The sequence below is a fragment of the Phytophthora ramorum genome (genome assembly GCF_020800215.1).
Source record: "Phytophthora ramorum isolate Pr-102 chromosome Unknown Phyram_PR-102_s0012, whole genome shotgun sequence".
Lineage (NCBI taxonomy): Eukaryota > Oomycota > Peronosporomycetes > Peronosporales > Peronosporaceae > Phytophthora > Phytophthora ramorum.
In genome coordinates, this window is record NW_027150658.1 from 1,040,971 (window position 1) to 1,057,953 (window position 16,983).

General features: G+C 50.4%; 3 protein-coding genes across 3 annotated transcripts; all 3 read right to left on the reverse strand.

Annotated features, from left to right (window-relative positions):
* Positions 1-365: 365 nt before the first annotated feature.
* KRP23_11567 (Ankyrin repeat domain-containing protein 50) lies at positions 366-5,684 on the reverse strand (the record flags this gene model as incomplete). The annotated part of the gene is made up of 1 exon (XM_067882126.1): positions 366-5,684. One exon carries the CDS (start codon positions 5,682-5,684, stop codon positions 366-368), a length of 5,319 nt encoding a protein of 1,772 aa, XP_067740404.1.
* A 590-nt stretch (positions 5,685-6,274) lies between these two features.
* On the reverse strand, positions 6,275-9,857 carry KRP23_11568 (uncharacterized protein; the record flags this gene model as incomplete). Its single annotated transcript, XM_067882127.1, has 4 exons — positions 6,275-6,365; positions 7,327-7,504; positions 8,484-9,295; positions 9,379-9,857. The coding sequence occupies 4 exons, from the start codon at positions 9,855-9,857 to the stop codon at positions 6,275-6,277; spliced, it is 1,560 nt and encodes a 519-aa protein (XP_067740405.1).
* A 2,325-nt stretch (positions 9,858-12,182) lies between these two features.
* KRP23_11569 (uncharacterized protein) lies at positions 12,183-13,598 on the reverse strand (the record flags this gene model as incomplete). Its single annotated transcript, XM_067882128.1, has 1 exon — positions 12,183-13,598. The coding sequence occupies one exon, from the start codon at positions 13,596-13,598 to the stop codon at positions 12,183-12,185; it is 1,416 nt and encodes a 471-aa protein (XP_067740406.1).
* Positions 13,599-16,983: the final 3,385 nt, after the last annotated feature.

Here is a 16,983-nt window from a genome sequence, read left to right on the forward strand (position 1 = left end):
GGGAACAACTCGGTAATGGCAAGTAAGAAGTTCTGTTGTTGGTAGTAGGCGTAAAAATCATACTCGAGTTTAATTATTTCCCTCTTAGCAAAGGACACTTGTATCAGTTCCTATCAACGCACCTACCACACCAACACCTTTTTACCTCGAGCTATCGGAGGATCCGATTCTCCACTTGATTGAATTGTGAGTCCATGGACAAGCACTTGGATGCTTTATTGGCCAGCCATCTTGTTGCGACATCAGCCGCTATTTTGTTTTAAACGTAGCTTGTTTGTGATGCGTCTGTAGATCTGCTTGCGGCGATGCCTCTTCTTGGGTGGTTTCTGGCGTTCCTGTTGCCGAATGATCATCGTGTTATCCCCTCAGGAAGGTTGCGGTTCGTTCCCTTCGGCTTCGCGCGTATTGAGACCGACTAGTAGACCTGTGGTCTGAAATCCCGGATCGTTCGGACAATCAAGAAAGTAGGCATCGCACAGTTTGTTGAGGCGACGACGCAACGCGTAGCAGCACATTGTTGTCTCTGCTACCGAGACGAGGTTTGTGCCCATGGTTTGCAGCTTTATCGTCAAAGCGCGAGCGTCGAAAAAAAATGCCTGGAATGCGTCCCAACACCCACGAATAGGTTCCATCCCGTCGATTTGCTCATGCACCTGTTTAATATGATCCCACAAGACAAAGTACAACGAGGGAATCGAATCGTCGTATCGCTCGGAGTTGATTCGTAATTTCCCCAACAGCTTTTGTGTAGATTTCAGCACTTCGGACAAATCTTTCTGGGCCACGATCTCCGTTGGTACGGTCTTAGCGGGTTTGTTGCTTTCGATGTTACTGACCTGTTTTGCCAGCTCGTCGACCACAGTCGAGATCTTGATTCGCTGCTCTGGGTCGCGCATACACATCCGTTTGACCAGCGCCCATTGACTCTCGTTACAGATCTTTGGTTGAGACGGCAAGTTGCCACATTTTACGTGATGTCTCACCGCAGTTTGGTCGGAAAGACGCCAAGGCATGCAAGTTTTTGGGTTACCAGCTTTTACCGCCTCAACAACGTGCAGAGCTTCCACAATGCACATTCCCAGGGAGTACACGTCGGACGCAAATGTTGGTCGTGTGTCGGGGTCACAAAGACATTCTGGGGATACCCAATTGCAAGCACCCGAAATTTTCACCTTGGCCTCGCTGGCCACCCTCGAACTCAGACCAAAATCTGTCACCTTCGCTTTCAGATCTCTCCCGATCACAATATTGTTCCCCTTCAGATCTCCATGCACCACGCCGCGAGCGTGGAGGTACTGGACGCCTAATGCTGCCTCGTGCAGCTTTGTCCACAGTTCATTGGTGTGCTCTCGCAAATAACTGACCAGGGTCCCGTGAGTGGCGTATTCGCAGACGAAGAAAGGCCTTCCAACGTGACAAGCGCCAAAAAGTCGGACCACGTGCGGATGGCTTAAGCCAAACCAAATGTCCACTTCGCTCCGGAACATCGCCACAGCTTCCTTTCTTTTGCTGTCATCTACATGTTGAGTGGACTCGCTCTGAACTCCGCAGTACGAACCCGACCAAGTGACCGTCTTACTTGAACCAGTTGAGCCCGGCAAGATGACTTGTTTCACCACAACGTCGGAGTCCAGCCACTTCGCTCGGTACACGCTTCCAAAACCACCTCTGCCCAGCAGTTCCCACTCGTCAACGACTAACTCGTACCATGGGATAAACCAGTCCGGCGTGAGCGTCGTCAAGTCTCCTTCCGTCTCTATCCTGCTGGTGATCACTTCGTACGTCTTCTTCATCGTCTGAAGTTGCTCTGGAGTGTATTCTCCCTGAGTGTTTTCCATTTCTGTTTTCAGCAATCTTAGAAACGCAGACCGCTCTTCCATCGACTTTAATCCCTGCAAGACGAGGAAAGTGTCCGATACACCAGACACGAAGGCAGCGATCTGGGCAGAACGCTGTTGCTGCCATCGCGGCTCCGTCGTTTTGGATGCTGACTCCCCCAATGCCGCCAAGAGCGCCTCAATGCGCCAATCGAGCGCATACGGACAAGTCTTCGTGGCACGAGTCGAAGACAACCGCATGATTCTAGCTCGCTCAGGCAGCATCCTAACCGTCTGGTCGAAGTCGGTGAGAAGCGAACAAAACCTCTTCAGTAGGAACGGCTTCTGTTTGGATTCGTGAAGGCGTCCATGTACGTGCTTGAGCTTGTCAAATGCTGGGCGGTATTCAACGTTACCACCCTCCTCCATGTATTCTTGCAGCGTGTTCCACAGCTCTATCATTGTACCGCTAGCGTAGTCGTCAAAGCAGCTGGGAGGCTCAGTCTCGGGCTGGGAGGAGCCGGAACGCTCTTGAATGGATAAATGCTCCAGCGCGTAGACGATCGAGGATAGAGTGGCACGCTTATACGGGTCATTGGAGCACATGCGCCACACTAACTCTCGTGCATCACCAAAGGGGCAGTTAGGAGAATCATCGTCACTGGAATAACAATAGTCCTCATCAGAGTCATCATCATCACCACCATCCAACTCCGGCTCCCATGTTAATTTGGAGTCTCTCGCCCATTTATCACCGCCCCACGGTATCGTTCCCGTTTCAGCTTCCAAAATGCACATTCCCAGCGAATACACATCCGACTTAAACGACGGTGGACTCCCTTCCACGACCTCGGGAGACTGCCAGCACATCGATCCAACCCGTTCCTTCAAACTTGATATATGCTGCGAATCGATCAATTCAAAATCCGATAGCTTCGCAATGCTGTCACTGCCAATCAAGATGTTACCGCAACGAAGGTCGCCGTGAACAATCCCTCGCTCGTGCAAATACGCCAAACCCAGTGCCGCCTGGTGCAGATATGTCCAAATCAGCGACTTTCCCTCGGAGGACGAGGACGACGCGTTGACGTACTGCGCCAGTGACCCCTTGCTTGCATACTCACACACGAACAACTTTAGTTGCGGCCCAGCATAGCACGCGCCGTACAGCCTGAGCACGTTGGGGTGGCGCAATTCCTGCCACACGCGCACCTCCTGCTCGAATGACGAGTGCGATGCGTCTGGGATAAATAGCTTCACGATGGCATCGGCGTCGAGCCACTTAGCGCGGAAGTCACCTCCGATCTCCCCGTTCTCACAGAACTCGCCCAGCACGATTTCAGACGGGGGAATTGAGCAGTTTACTGAACCATGGGAAGACGCGCGTTTGTGCACGACGAATCCTGTCGTATCGTCCGTAGGTAGTTCACGGCCAGGAGAAACAAAACGTGTGAGTAGACGCCGAATGTCGTAGTACCCACGATCAGCAGCTAGTCGAATGGCTGTCCATCCGTCATTGTTCTTGATGTTGATTTGCGCATCGCACTCTTCCACGAGAAAGCGGATCACCTTAATTTGAACTCGGTCAATGGCAAACATCAACGCTGTCCATCCGTTGTTGTCTTTGGCGTTAACGTTGGCATCACACTCTTTGGCGAGAAAGCGAGTCATCTCAATGTGACCCCCTGCAGCAGCAAACATCAATGCTATCCGTTCCTTGTTGTCCATGACATCTACCGCAGCACTCCACACTTTCACAAGAAAGCGGGCCACCTCAACATGACCTCTGTTAGCTGCAAATATCAACGCTGTCCATTCAGTGACGTCCACGCCATTCACATACACGCCGCATTTTTCCAACAGAAAACGGGCTATCTCCATAAATCCTCCTTCAGCAGCAAGCATCAACGATGTCCGTCCCTTATTGTCTTTAGCGTTAACGTCAGCATCACATTCTCCCACGAGAAAACGAACCATCTTAAGGTGTCCCTTTTCAGAAGCCCGCATCAACGCTGTCCGTTTGTTGTTGTCGATGGCATTCACATCCTCATGGCCCGACGCTGTGAGAAACCGAGCGACACTGATGTGACCTGTTCGAACAGCCTGCATCAAGGCCGTCCATCCGGTGCTGTCCTTGGCATTCATATCGGCACCACATTCATTCACGAGAAAGCATGTCATCTCCAAGTGACCTCCTGTAGCTGCCCGCATCAACGCTGTTCGTTCATTTTTGTCCGTGGCATTCACACAGGCACGGCCTTGCGACATGAGACGCCGAATGATACTGATGTGACCTCCCGCAGCAGCACGCATTAACGATGACTCTCCATTGTTGTCCTGGGCATTCACATCAACGGAACACTCCTCCACCAAAAAGTGGACAACTTCAATGTGACTTGCTGCAGCTGCAAACATCAACATTGTCCGCTCGTTGTTATCCTTGCTATTCACGTTAACTCCACGCTCCTTCACAAGAAAGCGGATAACCTCCAGGTGTCCTGCTGCGGCAGCCAGCATCGATGCAGTCCGATTGTTTTTGTCCTTGGCTTCCACATCTCCACGGCCTTCTACAGCGAGAAACTGAACGACGCTATTGAGTCCTCCTTCAGCAGCCAGCATCAGTGCTGACCGTCCCTCATTGTCCTGAGCGTTAACGTCAGTATCACATTCTCCCACGAGAAAACGAACCATCTCAAGGTGCCCCTTTTCAGAAGCCCGCATTAACGCTGTCCGTTTATTGTTGTCGCTGGCATTCACATCCTCGCGGCCCGACGCTGTGAGAATCCGAGCCACTTCAATGTGACCTCCTCGAATAGCCAGCATGAATGCCGTCCATCCGTTGTTGTCTTTAGCATTCACGTTAACACCACACTCTTCCACAAGTATGCGGACCAACTCAACGTGACCTCCCTCAGCACCCAGCATCAACGCTGTTCGGCCGCTGCTGTCCTCGGAGTCCATGTTGGCATGACACTCTTTGACGAGAAAGCGGACCAACTCAACGTGACCTCCCTCAGCAGCCAGCATCAACGCTGTTCGGCCGCTGGTGTCCTCGGAATCCATGTTGGCATGACACTCTTTGACGAGAAAGCGGACCAACTCAACGTGACCTCCCTCAGCAGCCAGCATCAACGCTGTTCGGCCGCTGGTGTCCTCGGAATCCATGTTGGCATGACACGCTTTGACGAGAAAGCGGACCAGCTCAACGTGACCTCCCTCAGCAGCCAGCATCAACGCTGTTCGGTTATTGTTGTCCCTAACATATACGTTTGCGCCACCTTGAAGAGCGAGAAACTGAGCGACTCCAACGTGACCTGCTCGAACAGCCAGCATGAATGCCGTCCATCCGTTGTTGTCTTCAGCATTCACGTTAACACCAAACCCTTCCACAAGTAAGCGGACCAACTCAACGTGATCCCCCTCAGCAGCCAGCATCAACGCAATTTGGCGGCGGCTGTCCTTGGAAAATATGTTGACATCACACTCTTTCTTGAGAAAGCGGCACAGCGCAACCCGACCTTCCTCAACAGCCAGTATCAGCGCTATTCGGCGGCCGCTGTCCTCAGAATATATGCTGGCATCACACTCTTTGACGAGAAAGCTGACCAGCTCAGCGTGACCTCCCTCAGCAGCCAGCATCAACGCTGTTCGGTTATTGTTGTCCCTAACATATACGTTTGCGCCACCTTGAAGAGCGAGAAACTGAGCGACTTCAATGTGACCTGCTCGAACAGCCAGCATGAACGGTGTGCATCCGTTGTTGTCTTTAGCATTCACGTTAGCACCACGCTTTTCCACAAGTAAGCGGATAGCCTCCATTTCACCTCCCTCAGCAGCCCGCACCAACGCTGATCGTCTGTCCCTCATTCGAATTGGTGCAATATTGTGCCAGGCCCTTCTCTTCATAGTCGTAGGAGTCCACGAAGTCATGTGTCCTTAGGGGTGGGGAGGATGTTGTTTTGACTAATCACATTTGAGCTGACCAAAAACTAAAATGGGGTACATGTATATCTGAACAGTCGTAGAAATTAGTCCGACATGCTGGTGTCGAAGTCCACGGCTAAGGCCCGCACGGTGTGCGATAAGAAGAACCCCGGCCAACAATCTTGAGGGCAAAACATGCTGCTTGCTTGTTCTTCATAAAAACGAGTAGTATCCGATACTCCTCCATGTATGGTAAAATACTGTTAGTACGTCAAGATGGCATTTTTGCAATTGGGTAGTATGGCTCCACTTTCGAGCTTCCGATGAAAAGCTTCCGATGAAAAGCTTCCGATGTACATTATACTGAGGTACTACGAAGTGACAGATTCTACCGTGCGCGACGAAATATGTGGGCTCGATGTTGAACCACGAGCCAGACAAGATCATACGATTGGCAGGACAAATCCGTGTTAGGTTATAGTCTCTTTCTCCAAACCTGACGCCTTGGGTGATTCCGTGAGGAGTCACCGATTTCAGATAGACAGAATGAACAGAATCACACCCGCAACGACCCACGCCAGCAGTAGCTTCTGCAGCACCAGAACGAGGTGCCCAGAATCTGACCTGTTGTGCAGTGATTCGGGATCACCACAGTGCACCTTCATTGCTGACATCACTCTTCCTCTGCTGCTGCCTCCGTCATCATATGATGTTACTCCTCAATCCAGAAATGACCCTGGGGAAACGCATTCGCTTCGTATCCTTAACTGGGCCAAACACAACGCTGTGGATACAGAGTTAACTACACTGCACACTTACCATTTAGCAAATTCATCGTTGAGGTGTATGTGTTATCGTTGGCTCAGCTGAGGCTCTCGTAACTTGAATATACAACGGTCGTCGGCTACCCGAACCGTCAAGCGTACCGCCTAACCGTCGATCGAAGAAGGTCACCTCACCTGTGCAAAGGCGCTCTTTGCACTGCTCAACATTTTGTCCCGAGATGATTCCAATCACAAACAAATTGTTCTTAGAGATTCCCACCCAATACTGTTTTTGCAGCACGAGATACTCGGTGCCGTCTTTCTCCTCAACTTTTAACAGCCCAAAGGCTTTCAAAGTGTCAACTCGGTAGTATAGCTTCTCATTGTCCCAGCGATACCCTCCGAGGAACGTCATCTTGTTGCGCAATTTCATTGTGCTATCAACGCTGCATGGGCGAGTAAAAATTGCCCACGTGTGGTACCTCGACCAGACGTACGCTATCGCCCAAACCGTACGGACGGACAGTACGAAAGCAATAATAATAAGTACGAACAAGGTGTGGCTTACCAAGCTCCAGAAGTAGTAGGAGATAGCCAAAGCTGTCCGTTTGGATCCCAGGTACATAGCTGAGTGATTCATTGCTGAGAGCAAGTGCTCTTGCAGCGCTGCACTCAGGAGCTCGCCCAGAAACGCAGTCTCATAGCTGAACCAGAGCCGCTTGATAAAAAGCCGATTCCTCTCACGCAAAAGCTTTGTGGTCTCTATAATCTCAAAGACCAGCAGCAGAAACCCTGACACATTGTAGCCTAGTGAGACGTACTGGATCTTAGCCAGCAAGCCCTCGTTCGCAATCAGAAGAAACAAGTCGGTCATGATTCCCTCGATCAGCAAGTACAACAGCGCAAACCGGTGATAGTTCGTTGCCCCATGAGCGGCCAACCTTAAATTTTCTTGTACGAACACCACCGCTTCTTTTCGAGTGAGGTTCTCGCCCATCTCTGCGCACCTCCGCCCATAGCGTTTGCAGGAAACAAAGCATCGTCGTAGCACCAACGCTCGATACGTGACCCACACCGACCCAACTAGACCGTAATAATATGAATGTCGGTAGCCTTCGCTGCCGGTGTCTTCAGCGACGTAAGATCCGTTAATGTCAAAGGAACCAAGTCCATGGCCATAAATGTACACGGTGTTGTCCTTGGCACAGTAGGTTCCAGTCTGTTCTTCGTAAAAGGAGTAATATCCGAGGCTGCCGTGATAAAAGTACTGGTCGAACGCGTAGCTCTCATCAGCACAAGTTGCTGGCGTGGTGTGGTACGGATTAACCTTTGACGTCCCAATCAAATAGTTTCCATGCGTATTGTACTGAGGTGCGACGAAGTGGCAGACGCGTTTGGTCCCGACCTGGTAGTAGTGCGTTGGCTCGACGTTCCACCACACACCAGATAAAGCCAACGCTGCCACTGGACAGAGCTCTGCTAGATTCTCTGTCTCCTTCTCGGCACCTGGGGGCACGATGAGGCTCTGCGTTATCTTGTGTGGTGTCGCGAATTTCAAGAAGCTTCGCATCTGAAGAACGAACGGAGCGACACCAGCAAACATCCACACCAAGAGCAATTTATGCTGTGCCGTCAATAATCTACTCGGTCTTGTTGCCGTCACACGAGGAAGAGATCTCCCATCACCACAGTAGACTCGTGCCTGCTTCATGGGCAGCACTCCTCTTCGAAAGCCTGCTCGACTCCTTCACCCGATCCAGAAATGAACATGCCGGGTAACGTCATGGCAGTAACGGATATGGTTCACTTGCGAATACACTTGAAGCGTGGGGTCAAGTCTACACTGCTCAAGACGCGGGGATAATATTTAAAGGGTCTGGACCGGGAGCAATCTTGCTTTTTGAGCGCACCAGACGTCTACTATGACCTACGACTTCGCCCCCCAACCTCTGATAGAAAAAACTGACTAGACCTATACCAGGGCGCTCGCTGCATGGCTTCACACTCTCTTCAAACACGGCTCCAATGATGAAAAAGTCATTTCGTGGGACCGATATCCAATGTAATTTACGTAGCACGAGCCACTCCGAACCGTCTTCTTCCTCCTCCAATTTCAGGAGTCCAAAGGATCTGAGCGCTTCTGGTTTGTAGTACAGTTTGTTGTCTTGACAACGGTAACCCCCAAGCATGGTCATCTTGTTGCGGTTTCCAAGAGCCGTGTCAACGCAGCATGGCTCTAGGAAAATGGACACTGTTCGGTGCTTCCACCACACGTACACAATCGCCCACAGTGCACGCACAAACACGATGAATGCAATCACAGAGAACACGAAGATGCCGTGACCCACGATACTCCATATGTAGTGCGATACTGCGACGCTGATGTGGTTGGACTTCTTCAGCAACCTCGTTCCGTTGACATTCGAGAGAAATGTCTGCTGGAGAGCTGCTCCTACAATCTCACCAAGCAGCGATGATTCGTAGCAAAACAAAAGGCGCTTGATAAACACTCGAGTTTTCTCGGGCAGCCAATTCGTACTCTCGACGATCTCGAACGCCACCAGTAGCAGCCCCGACAAGTTATACCCAAGCGAGACGTACTGGATTTTAGCCAAGAAACCATTGTTCGCGATCAGGAGAAACAAATCACCCATGAGCCCCTCGACTAACAGGTACAGCAGCACAACTCGGTGCAGTTTGGTCGCGTTGTGCGCCGTCAGACGAAGTTGCTCATGAACAAACACTACGGCTTCTTTTCGCCGCAGCTTGACCCCCATCTCCGTGCATCGCCTGCCATATCGTTTACACAAAATATAGCTTCGCCGCAAACGAGACCGCGATACAGAACCCAGATACCTCCAACTGCGCCGTACCAATATGACTTTCGGTACTCGCTACTTCCTCTGTCTGCAACGAGGGCACGTCCGTTCATGTCGTAAGTGCCAAGACCTTGCGAAACGACATACGCAGTGTTATCCTTGATGCAATACGTGCCGGTTTGCTCTTCGTAGAATGAAAAGAAACCAAAGCTGCCGTGATACAAGTACATCTCGACCGGGTAGCTGTCTTCAGCACATTCGTGAGGACTCGTTTCATATGGCGGCGAATTTGTGTCTCCAACGAGAAGATGCCCATGGATGTTGTACTGCGGCACAACGAAATGACATACGTGGCCATGCGGGAGAGTGTAGTAGTGCGTGATCTCGGCATTCCACCACACTTGCCCCAAGACAAAACCTTCAATAGGACACACTTCCGTCAGATTTGCTGTCTCTTCCTGCACCTCGGGTGGAACCACGAGGGCCCCAGTGATCTTGTGTGGAGTCACGAAGTTCAAGTAGCTGCGAATCATGAGGATATACGGTATCAGACCAACAAAAGCCCATGCTGCCATCAACAGGCGGTGTGCTGTCAGTAGTCTAGTAACTTGGGTCTCTGCTCTTGCCATCCGGTCACCAAATCCATGCTCAATGCGCTGCACTCGCTCCGGCTTTGCCATTTTCGATGCCCGACGAAACGGATGTGGCTCCTGAATCCGTGCAATTATAGCTGCATGAAGATCGTCATCTCCTGCTAAAGGCAAATGCTAGATCCCTCAGAAATGCTGAGCCGTAGCTGGAGAAGAACCACGCGAGTTCTCAATGATATCAAAACCAGGACTATATACTGGCGTTTGGAGTTCTATTCAAACCAATCAGTGAGTCATGACGAAGACGGTGGGAGCACATTGAGTGCTTGTGGATCGGCCGATACCTTGTTCTGTGTGCGGATGAAAAACGATCGCCGAATTTCATTGTGACCCGAAGCGCCACCCAGATCATGCACGAAAAAGCTTACGACGCCTGAACAAGGTCGCTCAGCGCAGGGTTCCACACCTTCAGCAGTCACGATCCCGACCACAAACAAGTTGTTTGTCGGAACCTCGAACCAGTTCAGCTTGCGCAGTACAACACACTCCGTGCCATCTTCCTCCACCATCTTCAGTAGCCCAAATGATTTCAGCATTTCTGCTGTATAGTAGAGATTCCCGTCGTCCCAATGATAACCTCCCAGCATCGACATCTTGCTGCGCAATGCTAGAGTAGTGTCAACAGAGCACGGTGCGAGCAAAACGGCTAATGCACGATGTTTCCAGCGAACGTAAGCGGTGGCCCATAATGCTCGGATCGATACGATGAACGCAATGAGACCAAGTACGATGATACCGTGCCCCACTAAGCTCCAGACATAATACGACACTGCTAGAGCTGCCTGCTTTGAATGCCTCAGACTTGATCGGTTGAGTGTCGTGATGTAATGCTGCAGTCCGATCACACTCAAAAGCTCTCCTAGCATTGATGACTCGTAGCAGAAGATCAACCTCTTGACGAACACCCTCCACTTTTCGCGTAACCATCCCACGGTCTCAATCATTTCAAACACCAACAGAAGTACCCCAGAGAGGTTGTATCCCAGGGAGACGTACTGCATTTTGACGAGTATCCCTTCTTGAGCGATCAGCATGAACAAATCGCTCATCAATCCTTCGATCAGCAAGTACAACATCACAATTCGATGGTAATTTGTTGCACCGTGTGCGGTCAGGCGCATATTCTCTTGCACGTAAACAACGGCTACCCTTCGGCATATTCGCTCGCCCATGAGATGGCACCTTCGCCCATAGCGCTGGCAAGAGATGTAGCATCTCCTCATCAGAATGGAGCGATATAGGAGCCAGAAGCCTCCACAAATGCTGTACCAATACGATTTTCTATAGCCGTCATATCCACGGTCATGGATCAGATTCACTCCGTTGCTGTCATACGTTCCAAGTCCACGAACTCTCACGTACGCTGTTTTATCCAGGGCGCAATAGGAACCTTCGGCTTCCTCATAGAAGGCGTAATAGCCGATGCTGCCGTGGTAAAAGTAATAATCCAGTGGAAAACTTTCGTTTGTGCAGGAGCTTGGCGTTGTTGGGGATGGCTGTGATTTTGTAGGCCCCAGCAAGTAGTTCCCGTGAATGTTATACTGAGGTACGATGAAGTGGCAGAGTCGTCCGCGCTCAATTTCGTGGTAACGGATAGCTTCGACGTTCCAGTGTACTTGAGCAATGTACAGCTCCTCGATGGGGCACAGCACGGCTAGTTGTCTTGTTTCTCCTTCTTCAGCTGGTTCCACCAGAGTCTCCGTGATCTTGTGGGGTGTCATAAACTTGAGATAGCTTCGAATTTGCAGTAGTAGCGGCGCCATACCCACGCAAAACCATGCAGCGATTAGGATACGTTGTGCAGTCATTCGGCAGCGCGCTCCGCCAACACGAGTTGCGTCCGGAATTTGGTCGTGTGCACTGTGAACTCGGCTCAACTTCATTGAGCCCTTTGGTGCGTCTTTGCTGTAATCCTCTCTGCTACAGATATGAAAAGTGCCTCCTAGTGGTGGCCGCGAATGTCTAAATCCATTTCACGTGCCATAACTCCCGGAAACCGACGCTCAGTCGCACTCTGGCACTGAACACTCGATACAAATCTGGTCGTGAAGGAACTTGAGGACCGTTGCTGGTCCTTTCAGACAGGAGTGTTTAAAGTTGGTATCATGCAAAACTACCAAAAAGTCCCGAGCACATAGATGGCATGTGCTTCCATCAAATATTTAGTTGTACACACATCCACTCTGGGCCTAGCTCGAGTCAAACATTTCACCCGCTGGCACGCTTTTGCAATGCTCGATCGACGAGAAGATTCTCAATCATTTCGTTGCTCATCGAGATATTCGCCGAAGTAGCGCTGAGCACAAAATCAGTGAGTGCTGTAGTTCTGGCGTCAGTCCTTAGCTTCCGGTCGTCTAAGCGAGGCGTAATGATGTAGCAAGTCATCACACGCGTAGCATTTTCTCCACTGCCCGTTGCTGAATTCGTGATGTGGGGCGTGATGAGCACGTAGCCCTTCTCTAAATAGTGAACACCGTCAGCACGCTTCTTCTCGAACTCAACTGGTTTAATATGCGCATGCCACACGATCACGATCCGGCCGTTCTCCACGTGTCGACGTAAGATCTGCTGCACGTAAAACGTAGCTGTAGTGCGAGTCTTGACATCTTTCATCTCCAGTCCGAACCTCTCCACGATCGTGTTGTTGGGTCCGTTCTCATGTGCGCAATGACCCTTATAGTTATGCCAGCGTCTCCACCACGCGTCGCCTGTAGAGCGCAAATCAAACGGCATGATCCTGTTGTCAAAGAGCTCCATGTACTTGCCGTTCACGCTATCCCTTAGCACAGGCTCTCGCGTCGGCAGATGTGTCCGTTGAGGGTCATGAGCGTGAAACACCGCATCCACCTCCATATATGACGCCTGCACCCCTGTCGAGAGCTCTTCAAAGATCCTCTGGTCCGCTTCCGTACTGTATCCCTGCGGGACCTCAATCCGGCTTGTGTGCTTGCTAATCTCCGAGTACGTTGTGTCCTGGAGCGCCAGTCTCTTCTGCAACAGTCTCTCGATGCTCTTGGCCACCTGAACCTGACTTTTGTACATCATTTTCAGATGAATATTCTCTCTCTCGACTCTTAACCTTCTCTCCAATTGATGGGCACAAAGTTGCTCCCACACCTCCGACATGCTGTCGCCCGAGCTCACTGACCGGGGTACCGCAACGACTTGTTTTGCAGTTGTAGCGCATTTGTCCTGATCTTGCATGCTCTTCAACTGTTGCATCGTCATCTCCAGGTCCTTCACCTCCTTCCTCAAGCACGCGAGCTCGAAGCGACGTTCATTCCGAGCCTTGTTGGGGTCATAATTGAGTTTCTTCTTCTTCCTCGAGCGTTTGAACTGCGTGTCACCACCACCAGCAGAGACGCGCGTGCTCTCTTGACTTGATGCTCTTGTGCTCTCTAACGGTATGCACTGCGGAGTGGAGGTTGCCGCTGTTAAAGCCGAAGTATCACCGATGTCAGTGTTAATCGCGTTTAAGAGCAGAACTGGGGCCTGCAACGGGGTGACCGAGGACGTGGTAGCGATAGTAGACGCCTCCGATATGCCGCTGGGCTCCAAAGACTCGTCCAGGAAGGCCAAAGCCGCCGCGAGGGACACGCTGCACTCGTGTTCTAAGAACGACATTCTAAAGTGATATTTGAGTCAGATACGTTATGTGGGTGTTTGGATGTCTTTACAAAGTTCAAGTGATTTAGTCTGACTTCTTGACATAGAATTTCATCTGATGCACATCACAAATATAAAAATGTTGTGATCCGTTTCAGCTATGCTAGATGGAAGTTTCACGTAGTGACATTGGTGCGATAATGAACGTGCGCAGCATTCGAGTGCGATCTCTCGGCAAAGTGCCGCGAACGGAGGCTCGAAATGTCGTGACAGCTCAGCGAATGCTGGTGGCAGCTTGGGTCCTGGTGGGGATGGTGCCGTTTATTCTGCAGACCCGAAGCTTTTTGAAGTTTGCAACGCCTCACAAGATCAACGAGAGACTTGTGGCGCCCTCGGGCGTACAACCGGAGACCGCTAATCTGACCGAGTTTTGCTTTGCTGAAGGCATGCAGATGGCGGAAGTTTGGTGGAATATCGACTTGACGCACTACTATGGTGATGGTGAAAAACGAATTTGTCATTTTGTGGTGCCGCAGTACAATGTGCATGGGAATTACTGGATTGGGAGCACGAAGGTGGAGGCATTCCACACGACACCAACTAGCTGCGCAGACGACAGCTACCCTGCTGAATTGTTCTTTTACCACGGCAGCATCGGGTTTTACTCGTTTTATGAAGAGGTTGTTGGTACTTACTGCGGTAAGGACAATGTTCTGTATGGCCGTGTTGGTGGGCTCGGAACCTTCGACATGAACGGGTCTTACTTGGCACAGGACGCTGGGAGCGATGGCTACAGGTGGTCGTATTGGTATAGTGTCGTTGGGACGGTGTGGATGATATACCGAGCGCTGGTGCTGAGGCGCAGCTACATTGCGTGCAAGAGGTATGGACGACGATGTGATCGGATGCAGGAGAATCTTCGTCGAAAATCTGCTACGATATTTGTGCATGAAAGTCTGAGACTTTCAGCCCACGGAGCAATGAATTACCAGCGCATGCTGTTGCTATATCTGCTTGTTGAAGGACTCATGAGCGATTTGTTTCTGCTGGTTGCAACAGAGGGTGTGTTTGCTTGGATCCAATACATCTCGTTAGGCTACAACTTGTCGGGAGTGCTTCTGTTAGTTTTTGAGATGGTCGAGAACATGGGATGGATGCGCGAAAGATCCCGTCTGTTCATCAAGCGCTTGCTGTTCAGCTACGAGTCTTCCTTGATAGGAGAACTGCTAAGCGCGATCTGCCAGCCTCGATTCCTCACGTTACTCAATCGATCGGATCTGAAGGACACCGGATCGGCTGCAGCAGCAGTCTCCTACTACGTTATGAGCTTGGCGGGGCATGGAACTATTGTACTTGGTCTGATAGGGTTCGTAATGTCTGTGCGAATATTGCGTGCAGTAAGTTATATTCGCTGGAAGTTTGGTCGAACTTGGAGCATTCTGTCGGCGCCGTGCTGTGTTGATAATGCCCTTGGGATGCGTAACAAAATGACAATGCTGGGAGGCTACAGCTGGGAAAACAAAAAACTGATGTATAAACCGGAGGCTTTGAGATCGTTTGGTTTGCTCAAGATGCAGGACGAACATGGTGGCGAGTTTCTGGTCCTGCGTAAGCTGGATTGGTTCAAGGTTCCGACAGAGGATTTGTTTGTAATCGGGACTATTTCAGCGCAGCGTGTGGAACCATGCACCGAGCTGCCTTGCAAAGGAATTGTCAGCTTTTTCGACCGGAATTTAGAAGGTGACGGTGATCGTCCTACGCGTTTTATTCGAGTAAAGAGCAAAGTATCTCCGAACTCCCTGAGAGTCCTGCCTGCGTTGGAAGCTGTCGTGCAAGATCAAGTTTAAATTGTGTGACGGAGTGAGGTAACCCATAGGTCGCTCGAAGGATGGTAAATATCTGGCGCGCCCCCCCCCCAAATGGCTAGATTGAGCTTTGATTAGGACAGGCAACACCAGGGCGCTATGTTGTCACTGCGACGAACACGATTCAGTCTTGGATACTCATATACGACTGCGATCGTGGTGAAAATTGTTCATAACCTTAACAGTCCATTTGGAGGAGAACATAAAAAGCAGACAGGGTTTGAAACGGAGTTGTAGCCAAATTAACCAAACGTCGTCCTGAGCAACGAAAAAAAACTAGAGCGTCCACCTGAGATCGCTAATGAAGATGGACATCCATCTTGCCAATCGATATATCACATTATATCTGACTTGAGAATCAGGCCAAAACCTCTCGACGCAGACAAGTGACTACGCCATATCCATCGCCTCACTATTTCGTCACAGCTGATAGTTTTAATTCAGCCCCACCAGGTTGTGGAAGTCTCTATTCAATTAGGCTTGCCGAAACTAGGGAGCTCACTTCCCTCGACAACCATGGCAGTGACCTCACAGAAGCCATCAGCCACGCATATAGGTGTTGAGACAACTGCTGGAATGCTGGTCATATCAGCTACACAGAAGCACGCCGCCAGCCAAGATGAAAATTGCTCTGAAACACGTGAAGTCGCAACTTGACAGCAGATTCGACAACTTGACACTGGGAACTGACATGATCGTCGATGAAAATGACGAAGCTGACCTTCCAACAATCACGAACCACATCAAGTACATGTAGCGGTACGGTGGCTGCGCCAAGAAGATGGTGGTGTACCGCCAGCAGGGTTACGGAGTGTGAAATGGAAACAAACTATTTATTTAATCCCAACCCCAGCGTATTTTTTATTTAGGGAAATTTAAAAATTCCACCCCGAAAACCAAATCGAGCACAAGATCATGTGTGCTGTCAAGCATAATGTGCAATTACAACTAAGTACCTGGCTAGAAGCAATATGCTTGTTCTGTTCCACCACCTACCAGAATCAGAGTATCCAGTGTTGTAAATCTCGGTCAAATTTGCTCCCAAATGACTTCGAAATTGTATGTGGCGTTTTTTTACCTACGTGGTACCGAGAAAATTCTTCTAAGTATGAAATTGTACTTTGATTTGTTTTTATACTTGAGTAGCATGTTAACGGACGTGAGGGCTAGGTGATAAAAATCACATCTCAAAATTTCTTAATATCCCACCCTGAGCCGAGAAAAAACCCTGCTATGACCCCTCTGAATAAAAGATAGTACTATTTTATATCCTTCCCTTTTCGCTGCCTCGTTTACTACTTCGCAGCAGTGCAGTTCCATCTGTGAGACCAGCGTCGAGGTCATGCACGACATGCTCGCAGTCGCAGCGCGTTCCAGGAGGCAGATTTGGCGCTCGCATATCGTCAGGCGATTGCCATTATCATCGGTCATTTTGGACCGGTTGCAAATTTCTTCACGGTCGAAAGCAAGATGGTCTTTGACCCTAGCCTTGACCCCCCCCCCCCCCCCCCCCACAACCATTCACACACGTCCCAACG